Below are 24063 nucleotides of genomic sequence, written 5' to 3' on the forward strand. Positions count from 1 at the left end.
ACTTCTCTGAAAACATGGAGCATATTTTAAATGCTTCACGACTTTCTAATTTCTGTGTGTGGACATCACCTCAGTGCTGTACAAATAAATGTCATACTGTAAACTCTATTTTAGATGCTGTGTACAGTACGTATACAGAACGGCCCACAGTGTTTGGAGCCGTGCATAGACCCGTTTGCTGTGAGTAGGGTGGGAAAGCCAGGTGGGTTCAATGAATGCCCTCGTCTGATAATCCAAAACCCTCCATGCTACCCCGCTTCCAGGTGGTTTTCTGTGAGGGAGGATGAGCAAGAAAGGTGGGATGGGGTGGGGTGGGTGAGTGGCTCCCGAAGCTACCGAGGGCCGGCAGGCGGGTGCCTGGGCTCCCCCCCACCCCCCGCTTCCCACCCATCCCAGAAGGGACGTCCTCACCTCCAGCTTATCTGTCAGCTCCTTGTGCATCTGCTCGTACTGCCGGCTCATGTCCTGGTTCCTCTCGAGCAGTGCCTTGCCCAGTCGGGCCGCCAAGACCAGATCCTTCTCCTTCTGCCGGATCACCGACAGCAGCTCGGGATCCTGGGCGGGCGGCGGCTGCAGTTCGGCCCCCTCGGCTGGAGGCCCGGGCTCGGCCTGAGGATGCTCTCCGGGGTCGGACGGCCGTTCCCCGGCCGCCAGCAGCGCCAGCTCCTCCTCTAACGCCAGTTCCAGCTCCCCGGGGCCCCCGGGGAAGGAAACAAGGGCGGCGGCGGCTGCGGCTGGATTCCCGACTGCGTCCGCGGCCGCGGCGGGCAGCTCCATGCAGCAGGCGCTGTCCGGCTCTGCGGGTGCTGAAGCGCGGCCAGCCAAGCCCAGGCAAAAGGCGGACATGGCCCGCGCGCGCGGAGCCCGCAGCGGTGCGGCCCGGCCGGCGCGCGCCAGGCTGCAAGGGGGAGGGGCCCCGTCGCACCGCCCCGCGCCTCTCCTCACGCCGCGGCACGCGCCCCCCGGGTCTCCGAGAGCCCTGGGCGCGGCGCGCGCCGCCCCGCCCCTCCCCCGCTCCGGCGGCACGCGCCCCCTTCCCCCGCCCCCGGGCTCAGCTGCTCCGCGAGCGCTGGGGAGGAGGACGGGGTGGCAAAGGGAAGGCTGAGAAAGCGAAGAGTGAGGGGAGGCGAAGCGGGAAGGGCGGTTGCGAGGAGGAACGCCGCCGCCGGCTTTTCAACCACCCTGTTGCTGCTGCTCCCGCTGCCGCCGCTGGCCGGGCAGCGCCTCACGGGGCAGGCGGCGCTCCGCTGTCGCTGCGACGCTCGCTGCTGCTGCTGCCGGTGGCCGCTCTCTGCAGCCGCGCTCCATGTCCCTCGGCTCGGCGGCAGCCCCAGCAGCAGCGGCGGCGACAGCGGCTGCTGCAGGGGCCGAGGCGGCGGCTCCACATCGCGCGCCGCGCAGCCCAACGAGCTCCTTCCTGACTGTCTCAGCTCCTCCAGTTCACCCGGACGGCCGCACCCCGCCCGGGGCTTCCGGCCGCGCCCCCTCTCCCCGCCCCTTGCCGGCGCCTGACGCGCACGGGCACCTGTTCGCCGCGCCAGCGCGCGATTCGCCGGCTCGTGGGTCTCCTCAGCGGCGCCCAGGTGGCGCCGACGGCCTTAACCCCTGCGCTGCCTCACGCCCGGCGGCGGCTGCGCGCGCCGCCCGTGGAGACAGCTGGCGCATGCTTAACTGTCCGGGCGGCTCCCCGACGCGGCCGCGCCCCCGGCCTCACGTCCACCCGGTGTGGCTCCGCCCCCAGCACGCTCACCTCGGGGTGTGGCCTCGCGCGCACCTCCGAGCACGGCCTCGCCCCTAGCCTTGTTCTCACCTTAGGGGACGGCCCCACCCCCCGCCTCACTCCCTCTTCAGGGCTGGGGCGTTTCTCTGGGTCCAATGGGTCTCAGTCTTAGGTGATCACCAAGGGGACTGAGGACATTTCTCCAAGACGGGTGGCCAAGCCCGACAGAGACTTGCAGCCACGGCTTGTGGGTCTGAGCCCCCGTGAGAGCTAAGCAGTCAAGAGAGGGAGCCCTAGAGAGCAGTAGGAGGGATGACTTCAGAAACCCAGCATCTCAATGATGATGACTCAGGGATATAAGGGACCAGATGCCTCAGAGATCAGCAGCCCCGAAAGAAAGGGGTTATGTTGAGAAACAACGGAAAAAACTGCTCACAGATGGAAATAACGAAGCAAAGACGCTCCATGATAACTTCCGTTTATTAGGCGCTTAGTATGTGCCATGTCTTGTGTTAAGTGCTTTATACGCATTATCTTAGATAATCCTCTCAAGAATCTTAAAAGTCAGTACTATCACTCTTCTCATTTTACAGAGGAGGAAATTGAGGCCTTGAGAAATACAGGATCAGATCCAGACAGGCTGACTCCAGGGTTCACATATATATCGTTATTCTTTACTTTCCTCACATATAAGTGTTGAGGAAGGTAAATTTGTGATCAAGATGGCCTGTGTCGATATCCAAGGTGCTATCGGGAAAGCTTACTGCAATGATCAAACCAAGGACTGAAGAACCTACTGGGTGATTCCAGTCAGTTCTTGCTTTGACCTCATTGGTAATGCTCTGTCTTCTATTTTCAGAAACAATCCCATCTGAAGCTAGAATTGGTCACTATTCCCTTTCCTCTTGGACAACAACCCATTTTTGAGTTAGATCGTATTTTGATTCTTTTCATTACAGTAAGATGGAATATTTCAGGACACTGAGCGGCTGAAATGAGTCAAATGGTTTCTCATGGCTTTTTGTCCTTATTAAATTCAGAGCCTAAACAATACTCAGGTATATACATCACCTTCTACCCTCAGGCTGAAGGTCAGAATCCTAAAGGTCCTGAGCCTCAGGGCTGACTTTGTTCTCTTGTTGACTGAAAAGGAGACAGACCATAGAGGGGTTCCCACATCAGTCTTAGAGCTAAATTTTGAAAGTTGACCATGGTACCATTCCAACAATGCATTGTTCTCACACTTTTTATTATGCCCTCTTGAGCAGAAATTGTGGGCCCATGGTGAGACCCAACTGAAGAATCCCTTTTGTCTTTTTTGATCAGGAAAGGAGAAGTTACTCCTATAAATAGATTAGGGACACACAAAGCAAGAGCAAACAGAATTCCTAATTCAAAGTCGTTTGTTTCAGCTATTTATTTTTCCTGATGCAGACTTGCAGCCTGTCTTTCCCTAAAGGTCTTTTTCTTGCCTTCCTTAAACTCGATGGTCCTACTCTATTAGACTTGCCTGTTACTGTGAGAATGAACTATTACAATGCTAACTCTAATTTCTGAGGATCCTTCTTCACAATGTTCCCCTGCCTAACCGGACTAGGAAGTGATCATTTTCTACTACAGGTTTGGCCCTAAGTACTATCTTCTTGTGAATAGTCAAAGGAGACCAGCCCAAGTTTGGAGAACTATTTAGAATAGTGGTTCTTATACTTTTTGGTCTCAGAACCTCTTTACACTCTTAAAAATCATCAAAGATATCAAAAAACTTTATATAGGTTTAGATATTGATATTTACTGTATTAAAAATTAAAACAGAAAAAATTTTAATTTTAAATATTTAAAATAAACCTGTTAAATCTTAACATAAAGTATTTAATGAAAAATATATATTCCCCTCCAAAAAAAAATGAGCAAGAAGAAAGGCATTGTTTTTCATTTTTCTAAATCTCTAATGTTTGGCTTAACAGTAGAAAATAGACTTTTATATCTGCCTCTCCATTCAATGTGGTGATGTTTTGTTTTGGTTGAAATATATGGAGAGAATCTGGTCTCACAAAGATGCAATTGGGAAAAGGAGGAATATTTTAATAGCCTTTTCTGATTGTTGAAGATATTTTTCTTTGATAATACACCAAAACTCGGCAAGTGATAGCTTCTTAAAGGTTAGTTGCAAGGTGGAATCTAAAACCACATCAAGGAAATCCACTGATCTACCTTTCGCTTTGAATGGATCTTTTACCCATGTGTGATTGATTCTTTAAAAGTATGTATCAGTCATTGGGAAAATATTGGTTCACTGAGTTATGCAGATCTTCCAAATATTGTCACATGTCATTATACTATATATATTTTAAAATACCATTCATTAATATAACCACTGATCTCATCAGAAAGGTCTTTATGTATTGGCAAGCTATCAAGCTCACTGAGGTGTGTATGAGTTTTCCAAAATTCTTATTTCTACTGGAAAGCTCCAGTTTTATCATTGGTGACCATAGTGTCTATTGTTTTCCTTGAAGTGACAGACTTGGTACATTCTTTTTTTTTTTAATCCAAAATGTGTTTATTGGGATGGTTTCCCATTCATTTTGATTCAGGATGCTTTTAGTGCTGCTTCTGTCTAAAGGAGCATCCTTCTGTAAGCCTTACTATTCCTCCTGTAGGCTGGCAGAGGACAGTAAAGCAGCCAACACAAAAAACTACTGTTTGTGCATGGCTAAAGATGGTTGTGATTTTATAGCATCCTGGGTATTTCACATCCATGAAACAGGAATTGGGGCTTTGCACCAGGTGCTTCTTCTTGTGTTTCCTCTTCTCCTCTGGAGAGGGATGAAGGGGATCCTTTGCGAGAGGCACGTTCTCGTGGGGAGGTTGTCACTGCCAGAAAGGGTGGTACATTCATTTTTGAGTAAATATCTGCCAGATACCCAAATCTGAATACCAAAGTCTGTCTATCATTCATTCAAGTAAAAACGGTGTTCCATGAAAAACGTGACTAGTTCAACTCCTAATTCAAATGATGGTACAAGGGCTTTATCTCAAGACAACAACATACTTAGGTATGCAGCAGAAGTGCTTTATCGGTACTTTCCATTTCATCACATGGAATATTAAAAAGATGTGTACTCAAGCATTGGGATTTAATAAAAGTACTGCTTCATCAGGCACATTTTTAAATGAAATTAGCTTTCTTCTTCTTCTTCTTGTGAGCACATAGTAGTGAAGAATAACTCGCTTTGGTACCACTGTCATGAATCATGCTAAGGTATCAGTAGAGTTACTTACCCACTATTCCTTTTGCATTACCAATGCCAATGTCAACACAGTGAAAAACAAAAATAGTATTAGACAATTAGTATTATGTCTACTAACATGAAATTATGAAATAAAATATGAGATTATGAAATTAGTTTTACTCTTATTAATAAAATTAGAATTACTATCATTGCAATTATAATGAAAATAGTGCTTCCTTCCTTGACCCTCTGAAAGGCTCTTTGGGACCTCAGGAGTTGACGAACCACACTTCGAAAATTGCTGATTTAAAGCCATTCGAGACAGGTCAACCCTAAGCTAAGAAGAATGAACAAGTACCTCCCCACATGGAAATTAGTGGCAGGATTCAAAACTCATCAAAGCAAAGATATAAAAACCCTCGGACTTCTAAGAAGCTTATTATTTAGTTTATTCTGCTTCATACTATAATAATAGTGGCTAGAATATATTTAGCATTTAATTCCTTAAATCCTTTATGACATCTCATTTAATCCCCACAATGACCCTATAATGCTGGTATATAACACTAGTATATAGTAGGACGTGATACTATGATGCTGTCTAACTCTAAAGTGTTTGCTCTTAGTTACTAAGCCTCACATTTTCATCATTTTTATATTCCTTTATAATATATTTGCTTCAGTGTTGCTTTTGGTACCTGGATATTTTGGTGAACTTAGGTATGACCCAACTTAACGTGCAATGGATGGATTTCCACATAAGTGCTGTCACATCACTAAGAGTAAAGCATGAAATGTTTTATTTTTTAGAAACCCTGATATTTCCAAATATGATAACACTCATCGAATTTCCTCAAACTGTTTATTTTTATTAGCATCCTGACCTGCAAAAACTGGAAAGTGTAAAAGACAAAACATATTACAGAAAATTTGTTTTTGAAAAGTTAAGTGTGGAAGAAACATGAGGAGCTGGCAAAACGTGATAAAGCAGTTCTACACTTGGTATTTTCATTCAGCAATTTTAAGTGTGTGTGCATTTTTTTAAGTTTTATATTTTACTTATGAACTAGTCGTGGGAACATAAAAGTCTCAAAAATTCCTAAAATGTTACCCAAAAGCTTTTTATATTTTTTGGAGATGAATTGACTCAACATTTTGCAAAGTGTGGTGTGTGTACCTCTACTGATTCTCAACTTGATTTTTAAGGGAAAAACATTAACTTCAGTGGCTGATGCTCAGTAGTGTCAGTCTTTAGCAGATACCCTGCCTTGCCTGGTGTAGGCGTGTGCTTTCTCTGCTACCTATCACGGTGCCCCAGCATGCCCTGCTGGGACTCCTTCCCAGCCCCTCCCATCTCTAGGTTCTCACCTTGGCAGCCCCTCCCACCTTTCCCTTCATCCTCTCAGGGTCCCCTCAACCCCACCCCACACTCCCTTTTCCCTTTTACTTTTAGGTTGTTATTAAGATAAAAAGATTTCATGTATGTACAGCACTTAAAATAGTGCCTGGCACATGGTAGGCACAGTGTGGGTGCTTGAAAAATAAATACATAAAATAACTGAGCACAGAGAATTCCCTGGCGTCCAGTGGTCAGGACTCCGAGCTTCCATTGCAGGGGCCCGGGTTTGATACCTGGTTGGGGAACTAAGATCCTACAAGCTGCGAGGACTTAAAAAAAAAAAAAAAAAGCACAGGTTTCTCCCTCTGACACCGTGATTTTTCATATCTTTTATATCTGACTTCTTTTTCTTTATATGCCTGTTTCCTTTTTTTTTTTTTAATTGAAGTATAGTTGATTCACAATGTTGTGTTAGTTTTCCGGTATACAGCAAAGTGATTCAGTTATATATGTATTCTTTTTCAGGTTCTTTTCCACTATAGGCTATTACAAGGTATTGAATATAGTTCCCCATTTCCTTTTTTTTAAAATAAATTTATTTTATATACTTATTTTTGGCTGTGTTGGGTCTTCATTGCTGTGTGCGGGTTTTCTCTAGTTGCGGCAAGCGGGGGCTACTCTTCGCTGCAGTGCGTGGGCTTCTCATTGTGCTGGCTTCTCTTGTTGTGGAGCACAGGCTCTAGGCATGCGGGCTCAGTAGTTGTGGCTTGCAGGCTCTAGAGCACAGGCTCAGTAGTTGTGGCGCATGGGCTTAGCTGCTCCGCGGCATGTGGGATCTTCCCAGACCAGGGCTCGAACCCGTGTCCCCTGCATTGGCAGGCGTATTCTCAACCACTGTGCCACCAGGGAAGCCCCTCCATTTCCTTTTAAAATAAATTTATCAAGTTAAAAAATAGTCAACTCAATAAAAATAATAAATAATAAAGTGTCATTGGGTAGAGCAAAATCATGACGGTGGTATGCAAATGACTAAAGTTGGCATATAGTGCAGTTACTGAGAGTGATGACCTGAGGCTCCTGGATTAGATCTGTGTTTAACCAGCTGTGTACATTTGAGAAAGGAATTCAGTGTGTTTGGGCTTTGGTTTCCTCATCCGTATGGTACAGGGTTGGGCTGGATGATCATCTCTGCATCCTCTAAACCAGTGGTTCTCAACTGGGGGTGATTTTGCCCCCTGGGGACATTAGGCAGTATCTGGAGACATTTTTGGTTTTCACAACTGGGGATGGGGGTCGCTATTGGCATCCAGTGGATAGAGGCCAGAGATGCTGCTAAACACTCTGCAATGCATAAGACAGCAGCACCCACCCCCAACAAGAATTATCTGTCCCTAAATGCCAGTAGCACCGAGGTTGAGAAATCCTGATCTAAAACAACAGGCTTCTACAATCTGACCATGGGATTTGTTGCCTGAGAAATATATAAATGGGTTATACACAAGAGAGGCTGTGATGTGAGCCCAAGGGTGCCTTTGGTTGCTCTTAAGAATTCGCATCTGGAAACCAGCTCATAATAGAGCCATACCACTTAGGCAAACAAACAAATAAACAACAACAACAACAAAACCCTTCTGTTTTGGGCTGAATCGCTCCCAACATTGACTAAATTGCTCCCTACATTCACTCTCTCTTCTAGTGATTTGGCAGTCTCCACTGCTCAAACTCATCAGAAAACAACTGCTTTATGCTCAAGAGTTGGGTATTTTCGGGTCTTCCAATGCCCAAATATAGAAAGATTTGTGATTTAATTTTCTGTGCTCACATTTTCCTACTTCTTTTCAATGATCTTGGCCCTAAACACACTACTGATGTGTTTTGTACATAGATCATTCATCTGAAGCTATTTTTAGACACTTCCTAGTTTGTTTGCTTTTTTTTTGCGGTACGCGGGCGTCTCACTGTTGTGGCCTCTCACGTTGCGGCGCATAGGCTCCGGACGCGCAGGCTCAGCAGCCATGGCTCACGGGCCCAGCCGCTCCGCGGCATGTGGGATCTTCCCGGACCGGGGCACGAACGCGTGTCCCCTGCATCGGCAGGCGGACTCTCAACAACTGCGCCACCAGGGAAGCCCCTAGACACTTCCTAGTTTTATTTCATTTCAAGAATTTGCCAAATATTTGTTATGTCTTATTCTTTCTGCATCACATTCTGATTTAATCTGTTGGCTGGCAAGTTAATTATACCTATTGATACTGCTCATAATAACACTGTTTCTTAAGTGAATTCCCCTCCCCCCCATTTTCTCTTTATTTTTCTTTGTCATTTTCAGAGTAAACTGATTGTAGAAGTGGTATATCATCCAGTTGCCAGGACAACTGAAAACTTTTGCTGGTGGATAGGCAAAATGCCTTTAATCTATTTTTCATAGTTTGTGTTATCACTGCTACTACTACCCTTCTTGCTCTTAGTAAAAAGCCTAGATGGGCTTCTTGGTGCCTTTCTGTGATAAAAGGAAACATCATTATCTGAAGAGTCAAGGTTTAATTGCCTGTTCTGCAGAATGTAGTTTTGTTTGTGTCTGAGGTGTGTATGTAGGCAAGTTAAGTGTTCTGGGAAGACAGGTGGAATAATGCACCAGTTAATATTGGTAATTTAATTTATACTTGACAGTCACTGGGAGAAATAAGCTTTTATTGGGGATTAATTTTTTACGGTGAATTTTGAAATTCCCAAGTCATGAAGAAGTCCACTGGATTATATAGTTATCAAAGTAGTTGGCCAGTAAGTATTAATTAAGTAACCATCAGAAGTTGGTATGGGTTTGGTATTAACATTATAAAAGCCCTTTAGGATTTAGGAAAATACAAATCCCTATCCTCGAGAATGATTCCATCATTGCTTGTGTAAGAGAGTGTGGTCAAACTGGGCAATCACCAGTCTCCTATGGCTTCTCTATAGCTCACACCAGAGGAAATATAATATAGTGGTTAAGAACATGGTTGCTAGGGTAAGACCCAGTTTCCAACTGAGGCTCCCCCAGTTACTAGCTGAATAACCCTGGGTAAGTTAGTTAACCTCTCTGGCCACCAGGCATTGTGTAAGTAAACAATTTTGTTCACTAATGTCTTCTTAAGGCCTAGCACAGTGCTTAGGATAGAGTAGGAACTTGATACATTTTTATAATGAATGATGTATGTAAAGCACTTAGCACATTGCCTAGCACAGAGTCAGTGCTCACACAATAAGACGTTAAAAAAAGCCACCTTGGGAATTCCCTGGCGGTCCAGTGGTTAGAACTCCACACTTTCACAGCCAAGGGCACGGGTTTGATCCCTGGCTGGGGAACTAAGATCCCACAAACCGCTCAGTGCGGCCAAAAAAAGCCACCTTGATCTCAGAATGCCAGATGTGTTACATATTAACTTGGTCTGTATGGTTGATATTAACCTCTTCATTTATCCAGAACATTTATTGCATAGAAGCTGTTATGCAGGAGAAACAAGGATTTATATGTTATGATACTTGCCCTCAAAAAGTTTACAGTTTAATAATGGATAGAAAACGTGAATAGAAATAACTATAATAATAACCAGTATTGAATTATATTAAACAGTATATTAAATACCTTATAAACGATGCTTTGCATTTTTTGGAATTCAGAGAAGGGAGATATTATTAGATACAGTAGCATAAAACTAAAAGTCTGTGTGCTTTCTATTATCACTATGAGCTGGCAATCCTCAACAATGTCAGTGGCAACACATTCTTACCTCCCCCCTTGGCATGCCACTGACAATATTTGACAAAACTGATCAAGGAACACTTCATGACTGTGACCCTTAAAGGACATAGGGAATTATATGGGCAAAGATGGAAGGCAAGGCAAGTAGAGAGAACAGCTTCTCCAAAGACCCTGGGGCAGGAAGTTGTGTTTGGAGAACAGCCAAGGAAGAAGAAGAATAAAGTTGTAAAGGTAAAGATAGGTTGGCATTGGCTCCCAGAAGAAGGAAAGATGCCATTTATTGAGTGCCAACTACCAGTAGCCAAAGGATTGGCTTACATTGTCTAGCTTAAAACTTACAATAATCTTTCCACTTGGGTATTATTACCCCCATTTTATAGATGTGGGAACAGGTTCTGAGAGGGTCAGGGTCTTGCCCCAAATCCTGCAACTAGTGAAGGGCAGAGCTGGTATTAGAACAGAGATCAGATTGCTTATAAAACCTGTGGTCTTTCCACCTATGTAGCTTTGAATGCTGAGCTGAAGACAATGGGGGCCACTGGAGATTTTAAAATCGTGAAGTGATCTGAATACAGCTGTAGTTCAGGGAGGAGAATCATCGGGCACTGGTGTTAAGGATGAGCTCACGGTGGGAGTTGGGAATCGGGGAGGCCAGTTATGACGCTGCTGGAAGGGTCTAGATGAAAGGGATGATGGAAATGGGGAAAAGATGTCAGAGAGGCCGAAAAGAAAGAATTGCTAGGATTTGGAGACTGACTGGAGATTAGGGAGTGGAAATGAGGAAAAAGAAGGATGCAGAGATGCCTCTAAGGTTCTAACCTGGGAAACAGAATGATGGTGCTATTGCCAGAAACAAGAAAGCCAGAAAAAAGAGGGAGAATCACACAATCATGCCCTTCGATCTGGCTATGGCTGAGGACATTTGGCCTGCCCAGGGAAATAAGACAAGCATATAATCAGTATAAACATAGCAATTCTAAGAGTGAGTTGTTGATGAGATGTTGGTCAGGAATTATATCAATGGGCTTGAAAATGACAAGAGTTTCCTCATCTGGAAGAAACCTCCTTAAAGGAAGCTACACTGGATGGAAGAGAAGGGCTAGAATACTTGACAGGAGGAGAAAGGTTATTCTCTGTAGTTGGAAAAGCATTAGTCAAGGCCTGGCGATAGGAAACAGCTCACAATGGCTCCATACCTGCGGGAATGGAAGCGCCTCTCTTTTACTGGGTCAGGGTGACTACAGGTGGAGTGACCGTTTCCCCCATCTTCCTCAGTTCCCATCTGTAAGCAAAGAGCATTGGACTTCTCTTCCTGACAGCTCACTCCACCCATCCACCCCCAATCTAATAAAGGAAAGGATTAGGGAGAGAAGCAGGCCTCCCTGATGGGTTTGGAAAATAACTGCATAGAAAAAAGCTGGATGCATGTTCTATTATACATTTGCAATTACAAAAATCAAGAATTTGCAAAGGCTTATATTCAAGAAGGCAAATGAAATCACCCAATTAAAAGAAAAGAAGATGGCAAGGACTCAAAAACTGGTTACAGAATGTAATTTAATTGAAGAAAAACCAAGTATGGCAAAGGTATAATCTGCATTTCCCCTGGGTCTCAATTGAGTGATTCAGCTTTTTTTAGTAAGTGGGTCAGAAAACTGTTAATCCTATAATGATTTTGTTCAACTGCATTCAGCTGGTACATTTGTTTCTTGCAGATTTTAAAAAGCAAGTATGTTAAGACTGTCAAAGTTGTTGTTAACCCAATATCACATTGCTTTATCACCCATGAATAATGTATTTATTTTCTTGATTGAAGTCTGTCCTTTTAATTGACAAGTAGTGACAATATTGTTTGCGGTTTTACTTTGAAATTTTGTGTTTTGTGTTGCATAGCTCTATGGTATAGCTGATACAGTGATACCATATAATAGGGAGTCTCAAACAGAAATTTAACAGGCCAAGCCATTGCACTACATGAGGACAAATATAGGAGCTGATATATTGGTTTTGTGGAGGCAAAGCTCAGGTTTAAAAACATAAGCCATGAGTCACCATGGAAGAGCTATTTTTTTTCAGTCAGTCCCTGGACATAGTAATCTTAATTAACATGAGTCCTATTCTAAAACGTGGACCTGCTCTTGATGTGCTGGCAAATCAAAGATTTCAAAGCCTTTTAGACAATAGACCAGGGCCAGGTCATAGATGTCTCTGAAGCTCAGTTTTCTTATCTGAAAATGGAGTTTAAAAATAGTGCTTACCTTAGGGCTTCCACGGTGGCACAGTGGTTAAGAATCTACCTGCCAATGCAGGGGACACAGGTTCGAGCCCTGGTCCAGGAAGATCCCACATGCCATGGAGCAATTAAGCCCACACGCCACAACTACTGAGCCTGCGCTCTAGAGCCCGCAAGCCACAACTACTGAGCCTGCGTGCCACAACTACTGAGCCTGCGCTCTGGAGCCTGCAAGCCACAGCTACCGAGCCCACGTGTCACAACTACTGAAGCCCATGCACCTAGAGCCCGGGCTCCACAACACAAGAAGCCACCACAATGAGAAGCCCTCACAAAGCAATGAAGAGTAGCCCCTGCTCGCCACAACTAGAGAAAGCCTGCGTGCAGCAACGAAGATCCAACGCAGACAAAAATAAATAAATTAAATAAATAAATTTAAAAAAAACCCCTCATATTAAAAAAAAAAAGTGCTTACCCAGGGGCTTCCCTGGTGGCGCAGTGGTTGAGAGTCCGCCTGCCGATGCAGGGGACACGGGTTCGTGCCCCGGTCTGGGAAGATCCCACATGCCACAGAGCGGCTGGGCCCGGAGCCTGTGCTCCGCAACGGGAAAGGCCGCAACAGTGAGAGGTCCACGTACCGCAAAAAAAAAAAGAAAAATTTTTTTAATTAAAAATAAAAATAAAAAAGATAACCAACAAGGACCTACTGTATAGCACAGGGAATTCTGCTCAATGTTATGCAGCAGCCTGGATGGGAAGGGAGTCTGGGGGAGAATGGATACACGTATATGTATGGCTGAGTCACTTTGCTGTGCACCTGAAACTATCACATTGTTAACAGGCTGTACTCCAATATAAAATAAAAAGTTAAAAAAAAATAGTGCTTACCTTATGGAGTTGTTGTGATGATTAAATAAATAAATACATGTAAAGCGTTGAGAACAGTGCCTCGCACATAATAAACACTATATAAATGTTGATCTTGTTATTGATGGGAAATTCTCCAAGGCATTATTACCGTATGAACTTTGTTGGTAGACAAAGTCTGACCTCACGGAACACATTTGCTTCTTTTCTGTTGGAATCTGCATAACTCTTATTCTCAAAGCACAAAGTTGCGAGGGATTTACCTTGCTTGTCTATTCTTACCTCTTCATTTAGTGCCCCTCCCTCTGCTTCCAGGCACCCCACACCCTCAGGATTTTGTGCTCTGGCAAGACAAAGCCAGCACCCCACAGGCAGTAAGTACCCCAAGCTCTGGCCTTCAGATAACCCAGCTTGCAAGTTCCTAAGAACTGGTCACTGTAGCCAGTATGAGAAATTGACTGATGCCAATGAAGTCATGACTGATAATGACAATGGATTACACACAGGTATGTTTTAACCTTCCTGGCAATTTATTGCCAACATCCAAAGGAATGCTCTCAAATTGTAGAATTTAATTGACTGAGATTGGCCAATAGGGAAAAAAACCCTATTTTTTTGGTGCCACCTCTCAAGTCTATAGTTTTCTCTACTGTCCCTTGGAAGAATTCTGGGCCATTACAGAAAGAGAACTTTTGCTCTTGTTGTGAATTCAAGGGGTTTTATGAGATTTGCAGGACTTTGGGTGAGACTAGAGAAATTCTTGGGCTAAATTAGGGGTTTCCAGGTGTGGGCAAGCTGCTGAATAGTAAGTATAAGGTAGTTCCGGGGCAGGTGCAAAAGAGTAACAATGAAATGGAGCTGGTCTGAGCCTAGGACAGACATTGTTTCTTTTGGAGCAAACTAGGCTTGGTCCAGGGGACCTAAAGCAAAGAGATGGACTGGCCACCATTCACTTTGCTGCTTTCTAATTGTGAGTCAGTATATGTTGCCAAAACTAGCAGATGGTTCAGAGAATCACAAAATATGGTTAAACAATTGGTAAATAGAACTTACAAAGAAAATGTGAATGAAGAGAATTATTTAACCAGAGACAGGTAATAACATACCCTGTGTTATTTTACTGAAGGTTGGTTGTCTCAGTTCTCCTGGAAAACAGAACCAATAGGAGATATCTATCTATCTATCTATCTATCTATATCTATCTATATCTATTATCTATCTATCTATATATATATATATGGAGAGAGAGAGAGAGAGAGATTTATGATAGAAATTAGCTCACATGATTATGGAGGCTGAGAAGTCCCACCATCTGCCCATATGTCTTCTGGAGAAGCAGGAAAGCTGGTGGTGCGATTGAGTCCAAGGCCAAAAGCTCAAGAACTGGGGGGCTGCTGTTGTAAGTCTAATTCCTAGTTCAAAGGCCTGAGAACTGGAAGAGAAACTGTCCAACAGCAGAAGATGAAAGTCCCAGCTCAAGCAAAAAAAAAAAAAGCATATAGAGCTTTGCTCTGTTTTTTTGTTTTGTTCAGGCCCTCAACTGATTGGAGAGGGTGAACTTCTTTGTCAGTCTACCGATTCAAATGCTAATCTCTTCCAGAAACAGACGCACCCAGAAATAATGTTTCACCAGCTATCTGGGTATCTCAGCCCAGTCAAGTTGACTGCTAAAATTAACCATCACAGTGGTGATCAATTGTTCGCTAATTGCACTGAGGGTTTTAATTAAACACCAAAGAAAACTTTCAGAAAATGCTGGTTGCCTGACTCTGGGATCATTTACTGAGTTTACAGACTCGCTGGACACCTTTAAAAAACTGGGGAGGTGGGCTAGGATGGCTTGGATGTGGCCATGGTAAACATCTAAATATGAATGAATGATACACAAATGCCTTATCTCTATTATAATTAACCATGAAAACAGAAGTTAGTGTGTATTGACCTAAGCTCACCCACTATATTGGTCAAATATGTCAGCATGTAGTGACAACATTTCCAGAAAGTTCTTGCCCTTAATTTAACACTTAGGTCATTATGGTAACTAGCCTTTGCAATGTCTGCAAACAGATCAGGATGGTTTGTGTCAGCTGTGCAAAGTTTTGACAATGAAAAGTGAAGGATACAATTTTTATCAAAGACAGCTGCAACTTCCATGATAAAAATTTCTTTTCATACAAATCGACTTTGACTTTAAAGCTAAGATTAAATCTTCAGGACATAAGTTGGGTTACGGAAGCTCATTAGATTCTTGTGTAATAGATATTGTGAATTAGGTATTACCACAAACTGTTACTCTTAAGAAATGAATTCATGACCATTTCCTAGGGATGGGAAAGCTTTCTATGTCAAAGCCACCTTGAGAAGAGTGAAAAGTCCATTGTTCACACAGATGTGGGCCACTTACCTCATTTACCTTCCACTCATTTTTCCCTTGAAGTTTTGAGTAAGTGGGACTCCCTTTTGGGAGGGTGCAAATATAGAAGAGAGGGAAGAGGCCAGAGGAGAAAGAGTGGAAAAATTAAGCGAAGAAATTGTTTGATCAGGGTGTCAGATCAGAGCCAGCTGTCTCAGTCAGCTAGCAAGGGAAAGGAGGTTTTAGATTTGTCCATGTTTTGGCTAGTTAAAGGGGGAACTATGGAGAAAGTCAGAGATGTGCTGGGGATTTTTGTTTTGTTTTGTTTTTTGCCAATTTCTTTTTCTCCTTGAAATGAACACCAGGGAAGTCATTTAAGGTATAGAATCATTGTACAAAACTGAGAAAATATACAGTATCACATGCAATTGCTCTCATAAAAATGGGAATGTCCCAAGAGGATAAATTTACCAACTTTAGTTATGCTGCAGCTCACTAAAAATTGAACCCTAACAACGTAACTTTTAGGGTTTATTCTTTTCAGAACACATTCTTGGGGGTGTGAAGCATAGTCATCTGGTATTATTTCAAATGATGATTAAAAGTGAGTCTTTTGTGGTAAGGAGTTCTGTTATTTTTATTTACTTACTTACTTATTTATCTATTTATTTATTTATTTTAAGCCTCCTTGCCAACCACTGTGGTATAGTTCTGCTTATTTTAGGAAGCATGCATACAATTTGCCATTATTGTATTCAGTATCAATTATCCACTTGCTCTGTGTGGGTGAGTTGCAGAGTTGAGAATTTCCTTAAGAAAATGAGTTCTGATTTTTAAGTTTACTTTGATCACTTTCTTATTTCAGCTGGCTACCTGGGGTGAAGAAAAGCTCAAAAGACATCTGATGCTGCTTTTAACTTTTGGCTTGAGTCATACAGATTGGATTTAACTTTAATGAAAACAGAGGAAATAAACTCTGAATGTATGTGTTTGTCCAAATAAATAGGTCTTGGACAAGAAGCCTGAGTTGTTTTTAAAAATTCATAAAGAATGCACTTTTCACTTTTGCTGTTTGAAATCTCAGGTATTGCTTAGCCTAAAACAATCAGGCCAACAAAATGATGTACTATTAGATTCTTGGCAAAAATTTTTTAACTCCACCCAACCTCCCCTCCCAGGGTCTACCTCTCCCTTGTCAGCCCCTGCTTTCCCCTCATCAACACAAAGACACCCTCATCAGCTTCAGCATGGTAATGAGCTGGGCCCCTGCCTGCCTTATTTTCTTTCATCATAGAGACTGTTTCTCAAAGTCCTGTTTGTGATTAACTAACCTTGGTGGTTACAATAACAAAAGGTGAAACAGTTCAAGCAGCATGTGGGAAATTTCCTTTACAGATGGTTTCTTTCCCTTTGGTGGAAAAAACAGAAACTATTGGATGGCATATATTGGCTCATAATTAATCATAAGCCAGGTTTGATATCCATCAAGCTGACTCTCCCAGAGTGTTCTGATTTATAGGATTGCCTCCTTAACAAGAAGGTAGGTGGTTCATCCTCACCTCTGTCTGGGTCTAGAAGGAGTTAAGCCAATGAAAGATTGAAAACGTCTTGGACAAAAACATCTTAGATCTGGCTTTTTATCCAGAAGAATTTAAAGCAGGGTCTTGAAGAGATATCTGTATATCCTGTCCACAGCAGCATTATTCACAATAGCCAAAAGGTGGAAGCAACCCAAGTATCTACTGACGGATGAATGGATAAACCAAAGGTGGTAGAAACACCCAATGGAGTATTATTCCTTACCAAGGAAGGAAATTTTGATATGTGCTTCAACATGGTTGAATCTTGAGGACATTATGCTAAGTGAAATAGGACAGTCTCAAAAAGACACTTATATAAGGTACCTAAAATGGTCACATTTCTAGAGACAGAAAGCCAGATGGTGGTTGCCAGGGTCTGGGGAGAAGGAAGAATGAGGAGCTATTTAATGGCTGGCTATTGAGCTTGCCTTGCAAGATGAAAACTTTCCAGGGGTTGGTCGCACAATGCCGTGAATGTACTTAACAATACTGAACTGTGCACTTAAAAATGGTTAAGATGGTAAGTTTTCTGTTACGTGTATTTTACTACAATAACAATACCTGGAAAGAGGAGTCAGTGAGAAACACTGACTGGTGCCAAGTTTGAGACTGCGACAGGGAGAGGCAAGTGTTGGGTCCTGGGCACAGATGGGGCTGTTGTGGTTGGCACCAGCCGTCCCCCTTCGGGACTGAAGGGCACTTGTCACAGCTGACACACCCCCGTTACCAGCCCTCAGCTGTCAGCCTTGTGTGAGAATCGCCCTCGGCAGAAGAAAGCCATCCTACCCAGTGTCACAGCCACTTCCCCAGGGCAGCTCGCAACCAATGAGAAGTCAAGGCAGGGGCAGAAAAGGCCCAGTCCTCTTGGCCCCAGATGGGGACAGCTCTGAAGGGTAAGCCCAGCTTCAGAGCTCCCTGAGGGGTCAGCTGGAATCTCGCTGTGACTATGTCACAACTTCTCTCTGTCCCATCTTGCTTCCTTCACTTGCCCCACAGGTGTCGTGCTGAGAGCCTTCTCTAACAAACTTCCTGCCTGCTAAGCTCAGCGATAAGGGTCTGAGTCACATCACCAGCTAAGACACCAAAGCCAGCAGCGGTGGTAGCTGAGATGGAGGTGAATCCAGACCGGGTAGTGGAGAAGGAAGAGAATGGGGACCAACTGCAGCAGCAGGGGCCGCGGCTCAGCCCATTAATTCCCGCTTCCAAGTTCTCCCTCAAGAAGAGAGACCCACGGGGCCATAGAGGAGCCGGTCCATGGAGGAGAGTACATGGAGGCAGGGTCCAAGCAGAGCAAGAGGTGGACTCTGGTAGGCACAGAGATGTCCCATTCAGATAGATCCCTCTTCAAGGAAGGGCTTGCTGCCCAGCTGTGAGGAATGCGGTCAGCAGATGGCCTCCAGCTGTCAGCTTCTTCAGGGTCAGCCTCACCTGAGATCATGCCCTTCCCAGGGCAGCCTGCATCAGGGCTAAAAGGATGAGGACATATAAAGGAATGGCTGTTTTGTCCTATGAGTTTCCTGCTGGGTTGACCCAATGTTTGTGTCCCCGTAAAACCTGTCTGTTGAAACCTAATCCCCAAGGTGATAGTATTTGGAGGTAGGACGTTTGGGGGTGATTAGTGCCCTTAACAAAAGAGACCCCAGAGAACTCCCGTTCTGCCATGTGAGGTTACAGCAAGAAAACAGCTGTGTGACCTAGGGCTCTCATCAGACACAGAATCTGCCAGCACCTTGATCTTGGACTTTCTAGCCTCCAGAATGGTGAAAAAAATGCCTGCTGTTTATAAGCCACCCAGTCTATGGTATTGTGTTTTAGCAGCCCAAGCGGCCTAAGCCATGGGTTGACCAAGGCTCTGTCAAGCTTGCATTTGCACTTTGCCTTCTGCCTCTTCCCAACCTTTAAATGTCCTGCACCCCTCAAAAACTCCACCTTGGTGTTTGCTTCCATGTAATCCAACACAACATAAGCACCGATACTTTTAGCAGGTATTTTTAACTTATTTCATTGTCTACCACATTGTAGGTCCTCACTAAATGTTTGTTGAATAAATAAACAATATTAACTACTATGTAAAAAGCATTATTATGCTGGTTATACAAAAAAGAATAAGAAATTCTGTCTTCATTGGGGCTTGTTGTTCAATGCCCTCCTAGCTTGCACAATGGGCCCATGAACAAAGTGACTGGGGTGGCAGAGGTGGAGACGGTGCCTTTCTCACAATTATACCCAATGATCCACTTGCTGATTCTGTGCTTCTCGTCCCTGTAAACTTGGGCTCTCTAGGGTAAGCGTTTCTAATTTTTGGAGGAGCATTTAGGCTGGGGGACACAGGGAGGGTTCCACTGAATTGCACATTGTGACAACACTTAGTCACTTTGGGCTCCTCATGTCACTGAACCAACAGACAGAGAAGGGAGTTACTGCACTACCTGGGTTAATCGGTTCTGATTGCCGGGGGAATTACTAGGGCTGCTGCTATAGTTGGCCCTTGAACAACATGAGTTTGAACTGCAAGGATCCACTCATACTCGGATATTTTTCAATAGTAAATACTACAGTACTACATGATCTGGTCTATGGTTGGTTGAATCCATGGTTGCTGAGGGACCATGGATGCAGACAGCCAACTATAAATTGTATGTGGATTCACCCCCTCGTAGTTCAAGGTTCAACTGTATTTAACAGGGGCAGGATAGAGAATGTCTGGAACCCAGAGGGTTCACTAGTGTTATCACTTGATACTTCTATGCTTGGGATGACTGTTAGTGGGCAGTTACAATAACTGCGACCCGACAAGGGCACCTAATCATTCGCACCCCTTGGGGATGAATGTCTGGGTATTCCATCAGGCAAGTCACCTTGACCAACAAAAATACTAGCTGAAGATGAGGGAAATCCAGGTGGGTAGTGGAGGAGGGAGATGATAAATGAATTATGGCCCTAGGACTTGCTATAGCAGTAGAGACTGTGTATTAGTTTCCTATTGCTGCTGTAACAAATTACCACAAACTTTGTGGCTTGGAAAAACATAAATTTATTTTCTTACAGTTGTTTAAGTCAGAAGTCTAAGATGGGTCTCACTGAGCTAAAATCAAGTGTCATCAGGGCTGTCTTCCTTTCTGAGGCTCTAGGAGAAAATCTGTTTCCTTGCCTTTTCCAGCTTTGAGAGGCTGCCCACATTCCTTGGCTAGTGGCCCCCTTTCTCCACTGCAAAGCCAGTAACGTAGCATTACTCAGATCCTTCTTATGTTGTCCTGTTTCTCTTTAACCACAGCTGGGGAAAACTCTCTTATTTTAAGGATTCATGTGATTAGATTGGGCCCACCTCGATAATCCAGGCTACAGTCCCCTTACCCAAGTCCTTAACTTTATCGTATATGCATTTTGCCATGTAAGATAACATATTGACAGGTTCCAGGGATTAGGATATGGATATCTTTTGGGGATGGGGCATTATTCTTTCTACCACAGACTGCAACTTGTGTCACTAATCCTCTTGTCTCAGCCTTCCTGGAGTTTGTGACAGCCACCTTCCTGAGACAAACTCTGTAACTGACTGAACTCGTTTCTCTCCTCTTTGGGAAAGAGTAAGGGCAATGTGGTTCTTACAGACACAGTGGTGGCCCAATATTATCCTATGGAAGGGCATGAATGGACCTGAGTCATGCAGGGGAATTGCACTTTATAAACCTTTCCAGATTTCTCGACTACCACCTTCTTTCTTCTTTCCTGATCAGCTTCCTACCCACACTGAGTTATCCTTCTACTTCTGCGCTTGATGCGATGCCATGCATGGGAATTTTCCAGCCTGGGTGGCTGCAAGGTGCCAGGTTACACAACCAGGAAGTGTAGGGAAGTTAGTTTCCCAAGCAATGAGTCTTGACCACTGGGAAGTGGGAAATGGGAGAGAGCTGAGCAGATACATTCCCTCTCCTTCCTCCCCTTCACAGATCCCTCTTAGCTGTGGTTTCTTCTGTGGCCCCTCTGGAAAAATCCGTCTGCCAAGCAAACAAGCGTCAGCTTCCTGCTGTGAATAATTGGGATCAGTGGCCAGTATGGAAATGCATCACGTTGCTTTGCATCTTTTCTCACCTCTTTTCTCTTTTTTTCCCACATCCTCACTTCCATAGGATTTTACCTCCTAAATAAAGTGTCAGCACATTAAGCTTTGTCTCAGTCTCTGTTTTCTAGATGAACCAGGCTAAGTAAGTAGAACCAAGGAAAGGAAACTTTGTTTACGATTGGGGAAGGTCCATAGTGTCAGGCCTCTGGGTGCTTATCAAGAAGGTTGTAAGATTGTAGAAAAAACTAAAAAGGAAGGCCCTAAAGGCGTGTTTCCCTGACTTAACACTTCTGTTGAGGCAAGCCTCTACAATTGGAGATAAAAAAGGGAATGTGGCCTATTCAAATGTCACAGTGACACAGAGAATGTCAAGACAGAAGGAATTCAGAACTTAAGGGGAGAAATTCCATAAAGCCTTCTTTCCTATAAGCTACAGTCTAGTTTTTCATCCATCCACCCATCCATCCATCCATCCATCCATCCATCCATCCTCTACTGAGCACCTCCTTTGCATCGGGTACCACACTAGGTGCTAGGAAATAGCAGTGGAGGGAGATAATGATTCTGGTCCTCATGGAGCCCACATTTTGCAGGGAAGACAGAAAGGACACATATAAATGAAAAGTGCAGGATTAAAGGGGAGAATTTTTTTAGGAGCTTTTGGTGTCAAAAACCAGATGGTCTCCTATTACTACAAGCATATGAATGGAAATGAGCAAGGCAGAAATCTCAAAAGGCTGCCAGGTCTCATGGGAATCCAGATAAAAGCATACAATTCAGCTTCCCTGCATGTGTGGAAACTGGATCTTGTTGGGTTTCTGAATGACTAGATTGTAGGCAGGAACGGTAAGGCCCTTCAGATCCAGTGCAGTGATCCCAGCTCTATTATTTCCATGAATAAGCTACTATAACAAACAGACCCCAAAATACAGGGATTAATCAAGTTAGACATTTCCTCCTTTCTCACATTCTTGCCCATAGGTAGGAGTTGGTCCAAGGCGATGAGGCAGCTCTGCTCCTGGAAGCTGAATGGGGACCCAGGTTCCTTCTGTGTTGTTGCTCTGCCATACCGGGGTGGGTACTGTCTGTATCTACACAGTCCAATCTGGCTCTCCAGCACTGCATCATCATTTGATCCTGTGAGAAGGGGGGAAATGGAGGAATTGAGTGGGCAAGTTGCTGAAGTGACACACTTCACTTCCACTTGTTCTACTGACAAGAACTAGTCACATGACCACTCCTACTGCCAGGGAGGCATGGAAACAGTCTCTAGCTGGGCTGAAACTCCTATTACTAAAAGGAAGAAAGGGAGAATAGGTACTGGATAAGATGGCCAGAATTAGCACATAATAATCCCAGTTAACATTGAATTTCAGATAAACAACAATTTTTAGTATAAGTATGTCCCATTTAGACATATTCATTGTTTATCTGAAAATTATTTGTCAGGTATCCTCAATTCAAAGCTAACCGTGTGTTCTATATTTTCTGTGTCAACACTAATAATGGGGCACAAAGAGCATTGTCACTTTTGTCACTGATATTGTCTTTTTGCATTGGTTACAAGTGAGCCATTAAGGCACCCAGGTTCAAGGGGAGGGATTAGAACACCTCTTGATGAGGAGGGAGTGACAAGGTCACACTGCAGAAGAGTGTGTGGGATGGAAGTTATGATTGTGGCCATCTTCGGAAAACACAGTTCGCCTTACATGTTTTATCTCATTTGAGCAAATCAAATGTCACCCCTCTTAAACACTAGTTTCATCTCTCTCTTGCACCAAGTCTGTTTAAGGGCACCTGACCCACCCTGGGCTCTCTCCCAGGAATCTGAAATTGGAAATAGAAAGGAAGGAAATGGGAGGAGACCTGGAACAAAGTGTGTGCTCTTTAATGGCAGTGCTCTGGAGAAAAAGTTCATTAGCTGCTATTGAATTCTCAAAACTCACCCTTGGTTTCTTCCTTTTATAAATTTTAATTGTTCAACTCTTCCTTTGATGCCACAAAATACCTCTAGCATCCTTTCATTAACTTCTTCTTCTCTCATTCGGTTTTTTTTTTTTTTTTTGGTTTACACTAACTATAGGACACTTCTGTTAATTGCAATCAAAATTTTGCAAGCAAGACATTGCACACAGCCAAATTTAACCTTGAAAGAGGTATAAAAGACGGACACTCTTTGGGGAATATTTGTCATTTCTCCTGAGGCATCTATAAAAGACATCACTTTTGTCAGCAACAGGACTGAATATGCCACCATGGTTTATATTTTACTGTTGTTGTCATTGCTGTTTAAAGAAACTATCCACCGTCTGTGTTATCAATAAATAAGAGGTATAGATTTATGGTGACAGCTATCACTCCAGTATTAGAAAGGTAGAATTTGAATACATTTCCACTATTAGACTGGCCAAGAAAAAACTGACCAGTGGAAACTTTATTTACTTTTCTCTCCAATCTAATAAAGAGGGGGGAAAAAAGGCAGTGGGGAGCAAGACAAACAGAGAGAGGATAAACAGTCCAGGCAGCCTACAAACTGAAGAATCATATTGGGATATAGAAGCATCAAAAATGAGAAAATGCTAAGGAGATACTTCCAGGTAAAGGGTCCTGATATTCAGGCTTAGCTGGGAGGTTTAAAAGATAAACTAATAGGAGAAGTTTTGATAAGAAAGACTTAGAGGAACACTTCTTGATACCTGAGACGTATGATTCAGTGCAATGAGAAAAACAAGAGGGGTTGTTGAGCGTTATCTCTGGGGGAGTTGAAAGAAAAGAGCAAATTACTTGTATTCATTTAGGATGGGCCATGTGAGCTCATCAGATCCTTCAGAGCCCTATGAATCATCCTTGGGGTTTCTTAAGGTTTTACGCTCCTAATCATTTAAGCTGCTCTTTTCATGTGTGTCCTGACCAGCACAGTGCCTGCTCTCTGT

At 43.7% G+C, this 24063-nt stretch overlaps 2 protein-coding genes and 1 long non-coding RNA gene across 8 annotated transcripts in view; all 3 read right to left on the reverse strand.

Annotated features, from left to right (window-relative positions):
- Positions 1–1469, reverse strand: part of LOC137203796 (BICD family-like cargo adapter 1) — a 95463-nt gene extending 93994 nt beyond the window's left edge. For all 6 annotated transcript variants that reach the window (XR_010933296.1, XM_067700609.1, XM_067700606.1 and 3 more), the window contains exon 1: positions 412–1469. Coding sequence is in view for 5 of the 6 variants with exons in the window: in XM_067700609.1 (XP_067556710.1) it covers positions 412–846 (435 nt within the window). In the remaining variant the exon portion in view is untranslated. The remainder of the gene's footprint in view (positions 1–411) is intronic.
- Positions 1470–4311: 2842 nt separating this feature from the next.
- On the reverse strand, positions 4312–4532 carry LOC137204171 (small ribosomal subunit protein eS27-like). Its single transcript, XM_067701441.1, has one exon. The coding sequence runs from the start codon at positions 4478–4480 to the stop codon at positions 4322–4324; it is 159 nt and encodes a 52-aa protein (XP_067557542.1). The 5' UTR covers positions 4481–4532; the 3' UTR covers positions 4312–4321.
- A 15456-nt stretch (positions 4533–19988) lies between these two features.
- The window catches only part of LOC137204172 (uncharacterized), a 43015-nt gene continuing 38940 nt past the window's right edge, over positions 19989–24063 (reverse strand). The window contains exon 3 of the long non-coding RNA XR_010933449.1: positions 19989–22267. This is a non-coding gene — a long non-coding RNA (uncharacterized lncRNA). The remainder of the gene's footprint in view (positions 22268–24063) is intronic.

This window comes from Pseudorca crassidens, chromosome 12 (genome assembly GCF_039906515.1).
Source record: "Pseudorca crassidens isolate mPseCra1 chromosome 12, mPseCra1.hap1, whole genome shotgun sequence".
Classification (NCBI taxonomy): Eukaryota; Metazoa; Chordata; class Mammalia; order Artiodactyla; family Delphinidae; genus Pseudorca; species Pseudorca crassidens.

Coding starts and splice junctions, on each gene's coding strand:
- LOC137204171 (XM_067701441.1), bottom strand. CDS start 4,480: ATGGATGTGAAATACCCAGGATGCTATAAAATCACAACCATCTTTAGC.